This window comes from Cladophialophora bantiana (genome assembly GCF_000835475.1).
Source record: "Cladophialophora bantiana CBS 173.52 unplaced genomic scaffold supercont1.9, whole genome shotgun sequence".
Lineage (NCBI taxonomy): Eukaryota > Fungi > Ascomycota > Eurotiomycetes > Chaetothyriales > Herpotrichiellaceae > Cladophialophora > Cladophialophora bantiana.
The window spans coordinates 1,044,406-1,061,449 of NW_015971583.1; the positions used below are offsets into that span (position 1 = coordinate 1,044,406).

Consider the following 17,044-nt stretch of genomic DNA (forward strand, 5'->3'; position numbering starts at 1 on the left):
TCAACTGCTAATAAATCTTGTATGTCGCTCAAGCGAGAGGAGTAAGGCTAGTTTAGAGCGTAGTGATAGCCAAACTTAGCGGGTCCGGAGCTGCTGTAGATATATTGCACTATATTTCGATGCAGCAGCCTCGTTGCATTGCCTCATCTAGATGAATGAGCCCTTGTCCAAGGTAGAGCGACAGGCCTCTGACCACTCAAGTGAAAAAAGCTCGTCAAAAGGCCCAGGACCACTACTATCATCGCCGCCCTTTGCGGTGCCTTGGAAGAGCAGCGTGTAATAGTCAAGTTCCGGCTCACTGTTTGACCTAAACAGCCCCAGCCACCCCCTGTCGACGATCTCTCCAAGCGCATCTAACGCTCTGCGCGCCGCCCCCAGAGTTGTGGACAGGCTCTGGAGAAATTCAATCGCTCGCGTCAGCGAGGACATCGGCACGTCATCTCCGCTGCTCCAGTGTCTACTGCTGCTGGTAATAGTGACATGCGGCACCAGATGGCAAATGCACTCCACCACGCATTCCACCGCATTTAGGCCAAAGGGAATTGGATTGGTTCTTGAGGCCATGTAGGCCAGAATAGCCTCGATGGTATCACTGGCAAGCTCAATGCATACTCGAGACTCTCGAGCGTCGATTGCAGTTGTGTGTTTCCATGATTGTCGGATCAAGAGACGGAGCAGGTTGATTCGCTATAGGCCGTACGATTCCCAGATTTTTTTAGCCATTTGAACATAACGAAAGAAGGTATGAGATATACCAGAGTCTCCTGGGAAGAATAGGCTTACCACGTATGTTACGAGTCTTGCCCGGACCTGTGCCTCAGGCTCTCCAGCCGCCAGATAGTTCGGGAGAAGGGAGGTGTCCCAGCACAAACTTTCATGAGTTTGTCTTTGGGAATGGAGGATCCTTGCATCCAAGACTTCGATCTCTTCCTGCTTGTCATGGTCTGTGGATGTCGGCCGCACGGCAAACAGAGAATCCCAAACCAGTGCCCATAGTCGAGCCCAGTTGATCTTGGTCTGGACATACTGGGAAGTCAGGACTCTATTTGTCGTCCGCACGTGGGAATTGGTGTCACTGTGGTTGCCACAGTCCGCCGTCCCGATTGATGCCGCTGTTTCAGTCGTGTTGGCGAAGTCGTCGACCAGAAACTCACTCTCTCGGATGAGGTACGGCCTCCAACATTTCTGGGCGATCCTGCGATCCATGTAAAACAGGGTCCACCACAGCCGTCTCCGCGCATCGGCCGTTGCCTCGGAACGACAGTCGTTCCAGGTTGATTCATCATTGAGTGACAAGGCGAAAGCTAAATGAACAGCCGTGCCGATGGCATGAGATGCCGCTGTCAACTTCTCGGTATGGATCATGTACATGGCCTTCAGGACATAATAACGCATTAGATCCATGTCGGGTGTCAAGAGCCACGGGGAATGACCACGGTCGCCCTCGGCAATGTGTTCGGCCATCAAAACGTATTTCCATCCCGGTAGGGTAGACGGTTGATCTTCTCCATGGCTGCAAGGGTCAAGGTATGTGGCGACAGCGAGGACCAGGCACATGGACATCAGGAACGTCCGTGATGAGGGTCGCACAAGGAGGCAGAGGCTGTTGCCGTCATGGGTGAGATCATTCTCAATTTGTTCCCAGCGTTGCATGAATTCCCCTTCGTCGAGACATGGAAAGAAGGGGCTTAAGTGTTCAAAATATAACCCGACGAGGAATTTAAGCCGGGTCAAGGAGGGACAGTTGCGGAGATATTGCTTTGTTACTAGTTGCTCGCTGCATTGCCGATCTCTTTCAGCAGAGCGTGGAAACTGTTGCGTAAGAGGCAAAGCGGGGAGCAGTAGCTTCTTCAAAGCATTGATGTGAGAGCTCAACGAGGCGGCACGGGCGTGATCAGGAGGAGACGGGGCAAATATCTCAGTATCCAGGGGTGCTTCAGCGTCGTCAGGTTGAGCAGCAGAGCCTGCGTGCAAAGCCTTGTCCATTCGATCGACATGTTGCTCAAGGCTTTTGAGACGATCCAACATTGAACTAGTATTGTGACTAATTGACTCGTCGGGGGCGATGTCAACGATCTCTGTCAAGGGCAATCTTGCCATTAACAAGGGAAATGTCAGTGGGATTTTCGAGAGGACTCCGATACGCAGAATGACTGACCTGTCTGTCGTAGGACAGGCGCCGAGCCCCGGAACCGGACCCCTTTTGGGTTTCCGAACTCTGGCACGGGCAGGATAGGTGCATATTTTGTCTTGACGGCGGCAGTTTTCGCAAACGGTGCCTCCAGCACACTTCGACAATGTGTCAGCACGTGTTCATGGGCCGATCTCCCACTGCGCGGGAAGATAAAGGAAATTCATTCACGTACCTTGGTCTTGCTCTGACGACATGGAATGCTAGATTGCCGTGAGCCTACGCCCACAAAAAGACGATGTGGAAATAAGCATGTACCATGCCTTGCTAATATACTTCCCCCGAGTCTTGGGCTTTGGTGATGCAGATTGTGGCCCGCCTCGAGCTACAAGAGCTCCCTGTTCCATTTTTTTTCGAGTAGGACTTCCGGAAAGGAAAAGAAGAGGCACTACTACCCTGGATTGGCGTGGATAACGACTGCGATTGTAATGTCCAAGTTCCCCTCCGTTCCCCCTTTTCGAGCGAGCCTCGGCAACCCCTCTCGACCCCCCAAACTCCGGAAGCCGGAGGCCAAATTTAGATACCGGATACCCAGTACCTCGCACTCTTTTAGGTGTGAGCTCTGGAGCTACAGCTTGTCTGATGTTGGCTGCTTGAAATCTGAGATAGCCGCTTCCTCCGTATTTCCGAATACTTCTTCGGTCGCCTAACTCAGGATAGACAGAGAATATCCTTGCTGTTTCGATTGTTTTGGTCGTCAAAAGCTGAAATATGACCATGTCATCATCCACGAATGTCTGGAATCTCTTTTCTGTTCGATATTGTGCGATAGAAGGCTGGCTTGGAAGGTGTCTATCGAACCTCACCAACGTGCCAGTGACCGCACCGCTGGTCCAATCCAGTCCGGCCACTCTCCATGGAGGACAGTGACAACATTCATACCGCTGGATTGAAATCGAGGTCATTGATTGAACAAGTGCTACAAGTGCGACGGCTCCCCCCTGCAAAGAACGGTAGCAGTGATATCTTCACCAATGCAGGACCACTCTGGCACCCGCCAGGCGCCAAGGGCATATACGGTGGAATCTGCATTGCCCAGAGCCTCCAGGCCGCCCAGGCAACGGTGCCATCATACTTCTTTGTACATTCCCTTCATGGACAGTTCGTCTTGGCTGGAAGGGCCGATGAACATCTTGTCTATCAGGTCTCGCGCGTCAGTGACGGGAAATCATTCGCCACACGCACGGTCAAGGTAGTTCAAAAAAAGGGAGAGAAGATAATCTTCACGGCGATCATCAATTTCACCCGAAACGACACAACATCGAGACAACAGATACAAATACGGCACGCTGAGTTGATGCCGAGGGGCATACCAGAGCCAACATCTGAGCAAGAATGCAGGACAGGCTGGAATAACGTCTCCTTTGGCAGGCCAGAACTTCCTCCATACCTGACGAACAAGGTCGGCATTATTAATACCGACGCCCAATGCCCGCACCAGAAACGTATCCATCATTGGAGCAAAGCCAGTCAAAAGATATCCTCGTCCTCCGGCAGCAGCCGCGGAGTCCATACACATCTGGCGGCACTAGCTTACATTTGCGATAACTATTTTATTGGCACCGTCCCTCACGTACACAGCATATGGGATTTTGTCAAGCCGCCGCTTACCGAATTTGAGATAGGGAGACGTGACCCGTCGCAACACCAGCAGGAAACCATGCGGCATTTCCAAGTTCCGGGTTCGGACGAAGATGTGACGGTTCAGAAAAGGGGCCAGTCTACCTTTGACCCCCAGGATAATGAAGATCAGTCCCGGCCGCGTGTGGGAATGATGGTCACCTTGAGCCACACCATGTTCTTCCATGCTCCGAAAGCCGTCCGCGCCGACGAATGGATGCTCATGGAGTTGGCCAGTCATTGGGCCGGCGATGGTCGAGGCGTAGCGACGCAAAAGATCTGGTCGAGAGAAGGCACTCTGCTGGCGAGTTGTGTGCAGGAGGGTGTGGTTCGGCTCCTGGATGAGAGAGAGAATCGTGTTACTGCCGCAGGAAAGGGCCTAATAAGCCGATTGTGACACCCATGAGTTACAAAAATATATATATCAAGATTCTACAAATAACCTTTCAAACTGGCCAAATCATGTTCTTCGGTCCGATGGTATGGTAATCAAAGACGCGGAAATCTCGAGATTCAATGATTTCCTCTCGGTTCTCTTCTCATGCACTAGGAATTAGAGAATTTTATAATTCCGAAATTCCCCAGGGCCTGCAACCGGCGGCATTCGCGGAGGGCCTTCGGTTAATTGAAACTGAATCTTTATAGTAACGGGCATTGCCCCCAAATATTGAATGACAACATCTCCCCTCGACCTGGTATCGGTGCTTAAATGAGAGTCTGTCCACCTCCTTCAGTTCACCTCAGAAAGAGGCAGTGAAAGAGAGAGGAGACGCACAGAGAGAATTGTATACGAAAGCAACCTCGAACGCCATATCACGTCTAGATTCCCCGCGGTAGAAAAAAGCGGTGTCGAGAAGGCATGCACAGGACGAAATGTCCAGTCTCTCCGGCATCCGAGTCATTGAACTCGCCGGTCTCGCCCCGGGACCATTTGCGGGACTCATGCTCTCCGACTACGGCGCCAGCGTCCTCCGCATAGACCGGGTAACACCGCCGGCAACACCGAGTCCTGACGTCCTTGTCCGTGGTAAATCATCCATCAAACTGGACCTGAAATCCGCGGCGGGACGACGAGTATTACTTCAACTGCTCCGCAACGGCGGCGTGGACGTCCTGATCGACCCCTTCCGACCAGGCGTGCTGGAGAAACTGGGGCTGGATCCATACAGTGTATTGCTAAAGACGAACCCGCGGCTCATCGTGGCCCGGTTGACCGGGTTTCGCAGGGACGGCAAGTACGCGACCATGGCGGGCCACGATATCAACTACCTGGCCGTATCTGGGGTGCTGGCGATGCTGGGTCCGACGGATACCAACAACCAAAACAACGACGACGACGACGACGACGCTGTGCCTGAAGCCGTCAGGGGAACTCGGCGACGACCGCTTCCTCCCAGCCCGCCAGGGAATCTGCTGGCAGACTTTGCTGGCGGCGGCCACATGTGTGTGACGGGCATCCTGATGGCGTTGATCCACCGCAGCCGCACAGGCAAGGGCCAAATTGTCGAAGCGAATATGGTCGACGGTGTCTCGTACCTAGCGACGGCACCACGGCTGTCGCAGAAGATCCCGGGCCAGTGGGACCGACCGCGCGGGGAGAATCTCGTCGACGGCGGTTGTCCCTACTACAACGTCTACGAATGCAAGGAACCGGGCACATACATGTCGGTGGCGGCGCTGGAGCCTCAGTTCTTCGCCGCCTTGTGTCGGGGCCTCCAGTTACAGCTGGGCGACGACGGCGAGTCCAGCGAGTGGGGTGGGAGACGGGAGGACCGCCTGACGTGGCCGCGACTAAAGGCGGTGCTGAGGGAGCGGTTCCGGAGTAAGACGCGTAAGGAGTGGGAAGATATCTTTGACGGGACCGATGCGTGTTGCCTCCCAGTGTTGTCGCACCAGGAGCTAGAGACGTCGGGATACCAACAGCGGGCGGCGGTCGCTTTGTCTCACAGTCCCTCGAGAGAGCCCGCGGGTGGTGGCTGGGAGATCAGAACTCTGGCGCCAGGCGAAGGGGGTGAGACTCTGCTCCACGACTGGGTAGGCTGGAGACAAGGTCGAGATTATGAGATTGAATACGGCGGCGGCGTTGTTCTTCGCAGCACGGCGAATCTGTGAACACACATCTCAGTAAATCGAAGGTGCCGTAAGTGGGTCCATTCAGGAGTCAAGTATTTTCGATCCGCAAAATCAATAGTTATCACTCGTCACTTAACCAGGTTCCACATGTTGTTAGTCACACATATCCATCCCGCGGTGGTGAGGAATTATGGCCAGCTTGAGAGGGCGGAACGATTTCCTCCAGCGACTTGACCATGGTTATATATTGGGCTTTACCTGCCGATTGGAGTGATATAGTAGCACCAAGTCCTCGATCGATACCTCTTGTGAAGGGTCCCAGAACGGCGGCACCTGTTTCACTGCCTCCAAAACCTTTCGAAGCCCGACCATACCACGGGTTGCGTGCTCTGGAGGTACGTTCCCACCCGCCACGTTAAGAGAGTTATTGAAAACTTCCAATGACATAGGTCCTCGATATCCTGTTGCAAGGACGGCGGCAGCAACGAGCTCCACCGGCATGTAACCGCCTCTGGCAGTCTCGAATGGGAAAAGGCGATGGCCTCGAGACCAAGGCAGCAATGCCGGGGTCTCGGGGTCCAGAGGCTCTTTGTAAAGGCGTCGCGGGTCGACCAGCTCGGCATCCCCCACCTGAAAGAAGAAGATCCTGTCGCCGGGGACAGACGCCACGAGAGATGCGAGTGACAGGCACAGCAGAGTGATCGACTCCTCGATGGTTTCGTAGAGGCGCCCATGCCCGGCCGGATTAGGGGGATCGGCCCATTCCACAGCCAAAACGTTGAAAGCGTCGACCACCAGACCAACGTTCGGCCGGTTCGCCGCACGAACAGCCTCCCAGGACGCTGACCAAGTGTTTCTCGTGGCCCATGAAAGGCCCTCGTAACCGATCTTTAACATTCGACCGCCGTCTGTATGAGAAAATGCGGCGGCCATATCCCCCATCTCGGCCAGGTCTTGGGCCACCGTTTTCAAATCCGAAGTCACCCCACTATCTGAGCGGATGCTGGCACACATGAACACCAGATCAGTGTCAAACGCTCGCATGAATGGAAATCGCTTCGCCACCAGGTCGAGAGTGGCTCGCCTTTCTATCGGGTCTTTGATCCCCTCGATCTTTCGAAGCGGTTGGGTGCAGGATATCTGCATTCCTAGGGATTTGACCAGCTCCCCAAGCTTGCGAGCGACCTGGAGATTCTCTGTGGTGGCCTCCCACAGCTTCTCCCCATCCAGACCGTGCTCCTCCAAGTACGCTGCCCAGCATTCGTCAAACAGGTCAATCCATTGGTATCCAGCTTTGGCGGCCGCCTCGAGGCGAGGGCCAAGCTTATGCTCTCTCCAATTACCCAGAGATAGCGTTGCTATTCCCAGTTGGTTGTCAATGGTCCGAGGAGGCCAGGACCTTTGTCGAGGAATTGGTAAAGGGCCTTTCATGGTTGTGCTTAACAAGATCTGGGAAATTTAGCTGAGTCAAAGTCTTTCTATGTACGGGTGTCCGTTGGGGCCCGATGAGGAGACGGTTGGGAAGTGTTGCTTTACTCATACGTTTGACTTATTAGCCGAGTCGTGATGTGAACCCAAACGGCTTGCCGGAGGTCAAATTAATAGGCCGTCAGTGAGCCAAACGGTCACGTGCCTCAACCACAGAAATGAGGAACTCTGGTTCTTCCTCTGAGAAAGACGCACTTTACCAGTGCTGCTGAGCGGTAAAGAATCAGCGGTAAAGTCAGAGATCCCCTTTCTAGACTCCGCGGTGAAGCAAGAATGCAGCTGGATTCGACCTGCCATGACGACGACCTTGTAGGCCATACCCCATTGGCCTTTGTGACCAAATCGAAATTGTTGGCGGGTCAACCTTTTCGCCGAGGTTGGAGGCGCGATCAGTGTACATACCCCAAGTACGCACTGGCTTAAAAGTGGCGTAGTCTGGATGAGCACTACATGAAGCTACTAAATGGTTAAGTCGCCCGGGGGCCCTTCACCAGGCCAAGTCATACCTGACATCGCCGATGCACAGCAGGCCCAATCCTATGCTTGTAGCTAATTATAACGAGCCCGGTCTGTTTTTCGGTAGTGGATTATCATGGTATTCATGGAGGAGTCAGCCTCGCCGGGGGGCACTGCAGCCTTGCGAACCATCCAGAATATGGGGATGGCTCTCAGACCACCACTTGACCTCCTACCCAAAGCCGATGAGCCGATGCAAGCTATGTGAATGCTCGGCCCTCATCTATAGGAAACTTTGATTGCAAGGTTCAGAGACAGAGATTTTATACATGGTCGGCGCGGCTGTCTGATACGCTCCGCGTCTGCCTGTCGCCTGGGGCAGATTCGCTGCGCGAAACACAGTAGGAGATCCCTTTCAACGCTTGAGGGATGGGGTGAAGCACCAAGGAAATGCCGAAAGCCATGGTAAGCCACGGCGAAGTAGTTGACTAATTTCTGCATTAAGTGGCTTTTGGAAGATTGGCTCTCAACAACGCAACATGAACTCCAACCTTTCCCTTGAGAAGCTACTTCTCGTACAAATGCAAACGTACAAGTCCACAAACCATGTAGCTTCCACGCCTACACCTTCTCGGCATGGTTAATATCTCCGATCTTCTCGCCTTCCCTCTCACCATCAAGCCCTCTTTCCGTCTCTCCGCTGTAAATGCCCCTTGACTCCACGTCAGATGGAGCAACTTCAGTCCCCGCCTGCTTTCTGATTCGAGCCATCTCTGCCGCGGGGGGTGCTTCCCACTTGGAAGATTTCATAGGAGACACATGTTCAATATACATCGTGTCAATCTCCTCTAGCGTTCGGCCTTGACCTTCAATGACGAAGAAGTACACAAGCAGCCCTGCGGCCAAGTTGCATCCGGCAAACACATAGCCATAACGGAAATCAATCGCGCTGATGATAAATGGAGTGAAGAATGCGAGGAGGAAATTCCAAGTCCAATTGCTAGCGGTTGCAATGGCCATCCCCTTAGCCCTATACCGTGACGGGAAGAGTTCGGCAATCAACGTCCTGTGTCACAAATGGTTAGCAGGTCTCAACGGCAATTAGATGCGTCAAATTTTTCTCACCAAACCATAGGACCCCATGTCGTAGCAAAGCCCAGAATGAAGAGACATGCAAAGACAATCATGGCGATGCCGGCCTTGGGTGTTCTGGATGGGTCCTGGTTGTCCAACGAGAAGTGGCCGACTGATGCAAAAATCATGAAACAGGCGAACATCCATAGACTCCCAGCGATCAGAGACTTCCTTCGCCCATAGTGTTCAACGAGATAGAGACCAATGAAGGTGACCCCAAAGTTGACACCGTTGAGAATCATTTGAGTGACGAAAGAGCTGATCTGGACGGATTTGAAAATCGTGGTGCCGTAGTAAAAGAAGAAATTGGCTCCCGTAAGTTGCTGGAACATTTGTAGCATCACACCGAGGGCAATTCGATATCTGTAGTCAATGAGTCAACCAAGCATTTCCTCATAGTTGCCGATCTTAATACTTACCCCATTCTTGGTGCTCGAAGCATAACTCCAAATTCGTGGATAGGGTTTCCTTTTACCTGGTCCTCGGCACGGAATTTGCTCTCAATCTCCTCCATCTGCGTGTAGATGGCGTAGTGGTTAGCAGGAGCACCGTACACCTTCATGAGAGTTTGTTTCGCTTCTTCGGTTCTCCCTCGGCGGAAGGCATATCGCGGAGTTTCATCGAATACAAGCACGCCCAAGCCCAGAATCAGGGTCCATAACCAGCCGAGGCCAATCACAATCCTCCAAGATGCCGAATTGTTCTGTTGGCTTTTGTAGGTTCCGTAGTTGAAACATGCGGCTAGGAAAATCCCGAGAGTGATGAAGAGCTGGTAGGTGCACACGAGAGCGCCACGAATCCACGGTGGAGCAGTCTCGGCTTGGAACATCGGGACAAGAACTGACAGCGCTCCAACTCCGAAGCCAGTGACCAGTCGACCGATCATAACTTGGATCCATGCGTCGACAGACGCGATCTGAATGACAAAGCCGACCGAGACAACGATGGTCCAAAAGCTGACCGAGAATCTACGACCAATCCTGTCCGCTAGTGGGGCAGCCAGCAAAGCCCCAATGAGCGTTCCAATGGATAGCTGAAGATCCGTTAGTAGAGGGTTTCAAAGCATGGCAAGGAGCCGCTCATCCATACCATTGCGACGATCAACCCGGACCTGACATCGCTGAATTTATACTTCCCACCTCCCTGGGATTGTGCAAAGCGTCTTTGGAAGTCTGGCATTTCCAAAAAGCCTGAGACCTGGCCAGTATCGTAGCCAAAGCTGGATGATGCATCAGCATATGTGCAGCCATTCTGTGAGTTCAACTTACATCAAACCGCCCATGGAGACCAAGCAGCCCATAGCCAACGAGCGAAGTGTCACCCGAGGGAGCGGCGAGTAGTCAAGGCCAGCCAGAGAGCGCCTGACATCCTCGCCATTCTCGGAATTGGGGTTGTACCTGTCAAAGTACACTTTTGTGCTCATGCCCTTCATGTTGGGTAGTGGTGATGGGAATCGATCTTTTGCGAGTTCAACAAAGGCCGGAAAGTGGCACCAGCAGAGAAGAAAAGGGTTTTAATACAACAGGGCGATCTTGTGTAATCCATCTTGGGGCACTGATGTCATTCTGCAAGGGAATATTCCTCCTTGCAAGGGTCAAAGCTGAAGAAAACGTGGGGATGGCCTATTGGAATGCTACCATGGAAGGTGGCGACGTGTAGAGCCCACAAAGCCTACCGAGTGACTACTCGGCACGCGGCGAGTGGATCCAAAGGCCATATGAGGACAGATCGTCCTCGCTTGGGAGATGCAAGAGCAAAAATAATAGATGCTAGCCGTGGTGGGCACCATGGGCACCGTGGGAAGGCTGTTGCACAAAGGATAAGCCTGGTCCGGCTGGCCCAAGCCTGGCCTCTGTCTTGGTGTTGGACTTTTCCACCCCTTCGAAGATCGACGTCACATTTGCGTTTAGCGCGTCTTGGCATCACCGCATGACATCACGGCTGCTTCACCGCAGCATCTTCAACTTCCTGTTGACAGTCTCGCTGAACTACAAGACTCATCGACACCACCAACTCCTTGTTAGCAGCACAAGATGATCATTGCGTCAGCCGATCCCTAACCCGCAAATATCCTCCACACAATTGGGGGAATTTCAGCGACACCACGTGTCTGATCAAACGTTGTCCCGGATGCGATCTTCGATGTGCTTCTAGCTACCTTGCGTTCGAGGACTGAGCTCTGGATTGTCCTTCACGATGTGATCACGATGCTCTAGATACGAGAGCAACGAACAGAGAGTGGGGCGTATGGTGTAGATGGGGTATCGGTTAGTATTATGAAGATCCTCACACGGGATTTCAGAAGGCAAAAGCAACGCCGTCCATATTTGCACTGTGCAGTCTCTTCGTCTCGAAATCCAACATGGCGAGGATGGCTCGACCAGCCCGTTGGCAGCAGGTGATCCAGCTGAATGCGATCGTTCCAACAGGCTAGGCAGTGTTCCTAGCTAGATGACAATATGCCCCGCTGTTGATCCCCTCCCTTTCCACAGCCTAGTCAGCCTTGAGACCCCTACTTGGCTGGAGCTGATGATACGTATAGCTTTACAGATCAACCTCCTTGTCTGTGCTAGGCACCCAACTCGAGGTCTTCTCAAGACCCGGCGCACCTTTTCAGCAACTTTTTGAGTTGTCTAGACAGGTTTAGGCAGTCGCCCAACTGCACCGTGTTTGTTCAGCATAGAGGTTCATATACAAGCTACATCATTCTGATGTTCAATATCGCTTCTATATTCAAAGTTTTTTGCCCCGCAGGCTTATGTCATGTGAATTGTCACCGCCAGCCCATGACCCTCTCCTGTCTTCTCCGCCGTGGCTCGTGCTCTTGCTCATGCTCCATGGCTTGGAAATCATCTTCGTCCAGCTCGTCCGAGTCCCACTCATCCTCTTGGTCTTGCTGTGCAAGCTGCAAGAACCGTTCTAGCCCCATGGCGCGCACAGGACCCGCATGCGCGCCGTGCGCAGCGGCCGGATGATTTCCTTGACCGGGAGCAGCAAGCGGAAGCTGTGCTGGAGGATTCGCGGCATCGGCATTGCCATCAACGTTGCCGTTAGGCAGAACAGCTACATTGTCGCCATGTACCCGGTTGAGGCCATTCTGCCGGTCTTCGACTGCTCGAATATCCCGTCCAGGCAATGCAACATGAAGATGAACCCGAGCCCGAGCTTGCCCTTGAGCCTGGGCTGCGCGGGCAGGCTCGTTCGCCATCGCACGTTGGCGGTTCGCTTGTTGGCCACCACCTCTCCGTCGACGTCTCGGTCTTGGTGGATTCGGTACTTGTGGGGGAATAGGGGCTTCGACACGAGCTGGAGCCCGAGGTCGTTCGGGAAGTTCGATTCGGTGAGCATTTTGTGCTCCGGGTCGCGCAAAGTTCACGATTTCAATGTGCATTTGGCGATTGCGCCGCTGGTCAGGTGCCGGCTCTTCATCATCAGTATCTTCTTCATCGGCAAACGGTCGTCCATGGTCGCCTTGAAATGCGGCAAAGTTCTCGGGCGGGAGCCCTTCATCGTCCGACCCATCATCTGCATCGTCAATCTCGTCCCATTCTGCAAGATCTGGATTACGATCGGCGTCCACGCCTTCGCCATCCCCTTCTTCCATCACCCACAGACGCATATAACATGGGCTCTTGGTGTCGTTGTAGTGACTATAAGGATTGTCAGGCATAAGATATGCCGCACACAGGTAGCAGAAATGGCATTTGCACCTGAAGCAAGTCATGTGGTTACATCCCATCGTCTTCTGCGCCGGTGCGCTGCAGGTCGGACAAGGGGTAGAGTGCTTCTTCAGATATGCCATTGAGGCCGCCTCTTCTTCGTTGATTTCCTTTTCTCGTCGAGGATTGCATCTCACCAGCACGCCGTGCCATCCCCTCCGGCAGACACTGCAGAATGCGAAATCGCAGTCCTCGCACACAGCGAGACGTTCCGAAACAGGTACATCTTCCAGCTCGCGTTGCTTGTTCTTTCCAGACGCCGAATCGGATTGTTCTTCTTCTGATTCTGAGCTTTCCTCAACATCATTCAACGGGTCAATGGGTTTGGGATGTTTCTTCGACTTTGCGGCTCCTTGGCACCATTGTCGAGGACAGTAGATGGTATTCTTGTCCGATTCAAGCCGCTTCTTTCGTTTGAGACGCACGTACCGCTGGACGAGTTCTTGGTCGATGGGAATCTGCAACAGTTCACTGGGGTTGAGTGTTTGGTCTTGTTTCCGCCTCTTCGGGGGCCGACCGTTCGCGCCCATCCCTCCAGGTTCATCTTTGCCGCAACCAGGGTCAAGACACTTGACATTATCAACATCTCCTTCCGTTATGCAACTCTTGTAGAACTCCTGTAAGCACGGGACGCAAAAGACGTGCCCGCACATCATGAGCTTGTGGCAATAGTTCCCCTTCTTCGGCTCTAGACAAATCCCGCAGTCAAAGGTTTCTTTCTCAAAATGTTCGCGCTTGGTTTTGAGGTCGAAATCTAGCAATGCCAGCTTCAGGTCACTAGACAGTTCAACGTCCATTCCCCCCGCAAGACCAAAAGCTTGTTCCGCCTCTTGTTGGACATGGTCTATATATGCATAGACGACCTGATCTTTCCCCAGCTCTTCCCACAGCCTAGCACAATCGTCCTTGAGGCGTTTCAAAACGGGTCGAGACAGCCATTGAGGTGTAACGGAGACTGAAATGACCGGAGGTTTCGTGGCTGGATAACCCACCGGCAGCGAGATTCGGAGCGACAGTGGGGGCAAATGAGAGAGCTCGTGAGCGTCGAGGGGAAGGACAGGCTGTTGTAACGCAAGCTTCGCGCCGCTATCATTCTGGCTTTGCTCAGGAGAGGTAGGTGGTGTGGGAAGAATGGGTGGCGCACTGTCTGTCGAGGGTTGAAAGAGAATCCGCAGCGGCCGGACGGGTGTTACAGCGAGGTCGAGAGTAGCAGTATATGGGTCTTGATCGTCAACCACGAGTTCAGGATAAATGGCGGCGATGGTTGAAAGTTCAATGGCTCTTTCGTCTTCACTCGTATTTTGGTTAGTATCGTCCATCGTTTTACAGAGATTGAGGATGGATGGGAATGATGCGGGGAAAAGAGGGCCTGAGGGCGGAATTCAGAGGAAAATGAGAATATTTATTGGGGGGCCATGGGAGATGCCCGACAAGTCAACAAAGACAAAATGCCTTTGAAAGGATGTCGCTCTTTGTAGAGAAGAAGGAGTACCAAGCCACAACGGGCGCATTATCAATCTCGGACTCGGTAAAGAGGCACGACTCATTCACGACATGCTCAACAACCAAACAATGACGCACCAGGCGCTGTGGAGAGAGGAAAAAGAAACAAAAAGGTCGCTTCTGATTGCAGGGAAAGAATCGACGAGGCACCAGGATTTCAACTAGCAAAACAAAGCGAGGCTTGTGGTGGCGTGGTGGCTTTAATCTCGCCACAGTTGGTTCAGCCTCGCTTGTCATCTCCAACATCTCCCTCTAACACCCTTTTTGACGTTGATTCGATCCTCCGGCTGTTTGAGTCATCCGTTCTCCGCCTTCTTTGATAGATACCTAGGTATCTGTCAAGGATGGACGACCAGCCACTCGCTTCGTTATCGCTCACCCATGTCCGCTATGTACGTAGCGTCTATTCATACTCGGCACTGAAAGTGCCTTGCTCTTTGGCACGGCTAACGTTCCCAGACTCCCGGGGACCCCATATCCTATGCATCAGCATGGCTAGCTCTGGTGCCACAAGGCCTCTGTGTGGCCTATGTGACGCTGATATGGGCATCGCGGGAAGCCGAGATATTCCTCATGTTCGCTGGCCAAATGGCTTGTGAAGTCGTAAATTTTGCCTTGAAACGGTTGATTCGACAAGAACGCCCTAAACGTACGTCCCTTCTTTCGCTCACCCCCAGACCCGTTGCTATTTTGAGGTTATAGGAGGTCCAAGTTCGATTAATTCTTTGTGGACGGACAGAAATGACGGGCAAAGGCTATGGCATGCCCTCGTCGCACTCCCAATTTGTGGCTTTTTTCGCCATCTCATTGAGTCTATTCTTAATTTTCCGGCACGTCCCCAATCCTTCAGCAAGTTATTCACCTACCACACGCGCCGAGCGCCTCGTTTTATCTTTCGTCGCGTGTACGGGCGCCGGGGCTGTCGCCGCTAGCCGCGTTTACTTGAACTACCACACGCCAAAGCAAGTTTGGGTTGGAGTTGCTGCTGGGGCTCTCTTTGCGGTCACCTGGTTTGTATTCACGTCGTATCTACGGCATTATGGGTGGCTAGATTGGGCTTTGGATTTTTGGATATGTAGGAGGCTGAGGGTCAGGGATTTGATTGTCACAGAAGATATCCAGGACGCTGGGTGGGGTAGATGGGAAGAAAGGAGGAAGGAGAGGAAAGGGAGAAATGCAACAGTCCAGCGCCGGAAGGCTAGGTAGGGGTACTACACTGGGACTGATTCATTTCCCATCAGTATACAGACAGCGGCTCCTCCTTCCGTACGCGTAGTCCAAAAGGTCTTTTGGTCTTGGGCTGGGCTTCTTGTTATCTCTGCCCATTCCCCTATAACAGATCTGGAGCTTTATGTCTTGCGTTTATTTGTTGCAAACTCGGCCACAGCCGCATCGGATGTCGTCAACGGCCACAGCCCTCGATAAAATGCAATGGCACCCGCCACTAGAAGTAGATAATACGCCACCGTCCACCTCAACCCCAGTTTCTCGCCTTTTCCCTGCGCATGGACGACATCTGTATCGTCTTTCCCGCGGATAGCAAGCGGGGAGATAGGATAGTCGTCCCGCCTTCTCACGCGGCCCCAGAAGCGAGGAAGACCGACCCAGTTGCAGAATGAGTGAATGATGATGCAGGCGTAGACTGACCCCGTCCGCAGGTAGATAAACGCTGCAAACCACCCAAAGAGTGTAGTATAGGTGAACTGGAATAGCGACCTTAGCAGCACCGGTAGGAGCGAGACGTGAGGGTGCGTCAAGTGAAACTCATAAAAGTGGTGGATATGTGCGATGCCGAAGTAGAGTGGTGTCAGGAAGACGACTTTGCTAGGTGAGACTTTCGCGAGCAGGTGTATGGGAATGAGAACAGAGCGAAAAATTATTTCCTCTGTGATGGGTCCAGCGACGAAGTTCCTGTAACCTTGCCAACTGCTGAGAGTTTCACTAATCGCAGCGACACCACGATGAAGCAGATCATCGACATCTCTTTCGATGAAGATCTTCTCGAAAAGCGGTCCGACATATAGCAGGAATGTCAACATCAAGGATCTGAACAGGTCCAAAGGGCGAACTGGCCAGCAACCCAGCATGTGCAAAGCATCGGACAGGGAGAGCTTCGCTGTTCTGGTCAGCACATAGAGAGTGGCGACGCTGGCGATGATACAGGCCAAAGTGACGGTCCGAATGCGTGCACGGATGACGCTGGGGGCGTCGCGATTTAGGGTAGGCGATGGTCGGGTTGATGAGGACAAGTAGAAAGGGACCACGTATATTAGTGTGCAAGTGACCTGGTGGAGGGTTGATCAGAGCTGTACATATGGAGTACGGGCCACATTTTGCGTACCGATAGAAAGGCTGCTGTGGTAGGCGAAATGACGGGCCTGTCCTTGTCTGTTTGGTCATTCGGATCAGCAATGATCAATAGGCATCAGCCAGGATCCATCAGCCATGGCCTATCGCGGCCGGTTACGACATTATCGATATGTAACCGCATCAGTCGGGGTCAAGACCAGCAATCCATGGACAACGCAACGATTTGAATCATGGGTTGGTCAATGGGTGGATTCGGGGAGGGGGAGAATTTTAGATTGACAGCCGTTCATCGCCATGAAGCACCAGAAGCCTGAAGGTCTGTGTGTGGCATGTGGGAGAACTAGTTTCAGAAGAGCGGAGAGCAGACATGGCGACAACTGCCAACCAATGAAGCGTCCAACGCACCTGCATGGCCAAAATAGGTGTTTCTCAGCTTGACGAAGAAGTCCATGGGAGCCATAGTTGAAGCCGGGCGCTGGCAGCCAGCGGATGAGGACGTGAGTGGTAGAAAGGACGTTGCAAAGGGAGCTTGGGGTGCTGTCAGGTTGAC

At 53.0% G+C, this 17,044-nt stretch overlaps 7 protein-coding genes across 7 annotated transcripts; 2 read left to right on the plus strand and 5 right to left on the minus strand.

Annotated features, from left to right (window-relative positions):
* Nucleotides 1-147: 147 nt before the first annotated feature.
* Z519_06682 (uncharacterized protein) lies at nt 148-2,100 on the minus strand (the record flags this gene model as incomplete). Its single annotated transcript, XM_016764420.1, has 2 exons — nt 148-687; nt 784-2,100. The coding sequence occupies 2 exons, from the start codon at nt 2,098-2,100 to the stop codon at nt 148-150; spliced, it is 1,857 nt and encodes a 618-aa protein (XP_016619502.1).
* Nucleotides 2,101-3,047: 947 nt separating this feature from the next.
* Z519_06683 (acyl-CoA thioesterase II) lies at nt 3,048-4,208 on the plus strand (the record flags this gene model as incomplete). Its single annotated transcript, XM_016764421.1, has 1 exon — nt 3,048-4,208. One exon carries the CDS (start codon nt 3,048-3,050, stop codon nt 4,206-4,208), a length of 1,161 nt encoding a protein of 386 aa, XP_016619503.1.
* A 476-nt stretch (nt 4,209-4,684) lies between these two features.
* On the plus strand, nt 4,685-5,923 carry Z519_06684 (uncharacterized protein; the record flags this gene model as incomplete). Its single annotated transcript, XM_016764422.1, has 1 exon — nt 4,685-5,923. The coding sequence occupies one exon, from the start codon at nt 4,685-4,687 to the stop codon at nt 5,921-5,923; it is 1,239 nt and encodes a 412-aa protein (XP_016619504.1).
* Nucleotides 5,924-6,124: 201 nt separating this feature from the next.
* Nucleotides 6,125-7,315, minus strand: Z519_06685 (uncharacterized protein; the record flags this gene model as incomplete). Its single annotated transcript, XM_016764423.1, has 1 exon — nt 6,125-7,315. The coding sequence occupies one exon, from the start codon at nt 7,313-7,315 to the stop codon at nt 6,125-6,127; it is 1,191 nt and encodes a 396-aa protein (XP_016619505.1).
* A 1,134-nt stretch (nt 7,316-8,449) lies between these two features.
* Z519_06686 (uncharacterized protein) lies at nt 8,450-10,394 on the minus strand (the record flags this gene model as incomplete). The annotated part of the gene is made up of 5 exons (XM_016764424.1): nt 8,450-8,894; nt 8,954-9,325; nt 9,382-9,995; nt 10,052-10,181; nt 10,231-10,394. 5 exons carry the CDS (start codon nt 10,392-10,394, stop codon nt 8,450-8,452), a joined length of 1,725 nt encoding a protein of 574 aa, XP_016619506.1.
* Nucleotides 10,395-11,735: 1,341 nt separating this feature from the next.
* Nucleotides 11,736-14,000, minus strand: Z519_06687 (uncharacterized protein; the record flags this gene model as incomplete). The annotated part of the gene is made up of 1 exon (XM_016764425.1): nt 11,736-14,000. One exon carries the CDS (start codon nt 13,998-14,000, stop codon nt 11,736-11,738), a length of 2,265 nt encoding a protein of 754 aa, XP_016619507.1.
* A 1,533-nt stretch (nt 14,001-15,533) lies between these two features.
* Nucleotides 15,534-16,954, minus strand: Z519_06688 (uncharacterized protein; the record flags this gene model as incomplete). The annotated part of the gene is made up of 3 exons (XM_016764426.1): nt 15,534-16,469; nt 16,526-16,572; nt 16,900-16,954. 3 exons carry the CDS (start codon nt 16,952-16,954, stop codon nt 15,534-15,536), a joined length of 1,038 nt encoding a protein of 345 aa, XP_016619508.1.
* Between the last annotated feature and the right edge of the window lie 90 nt (nt 16,955-17,044).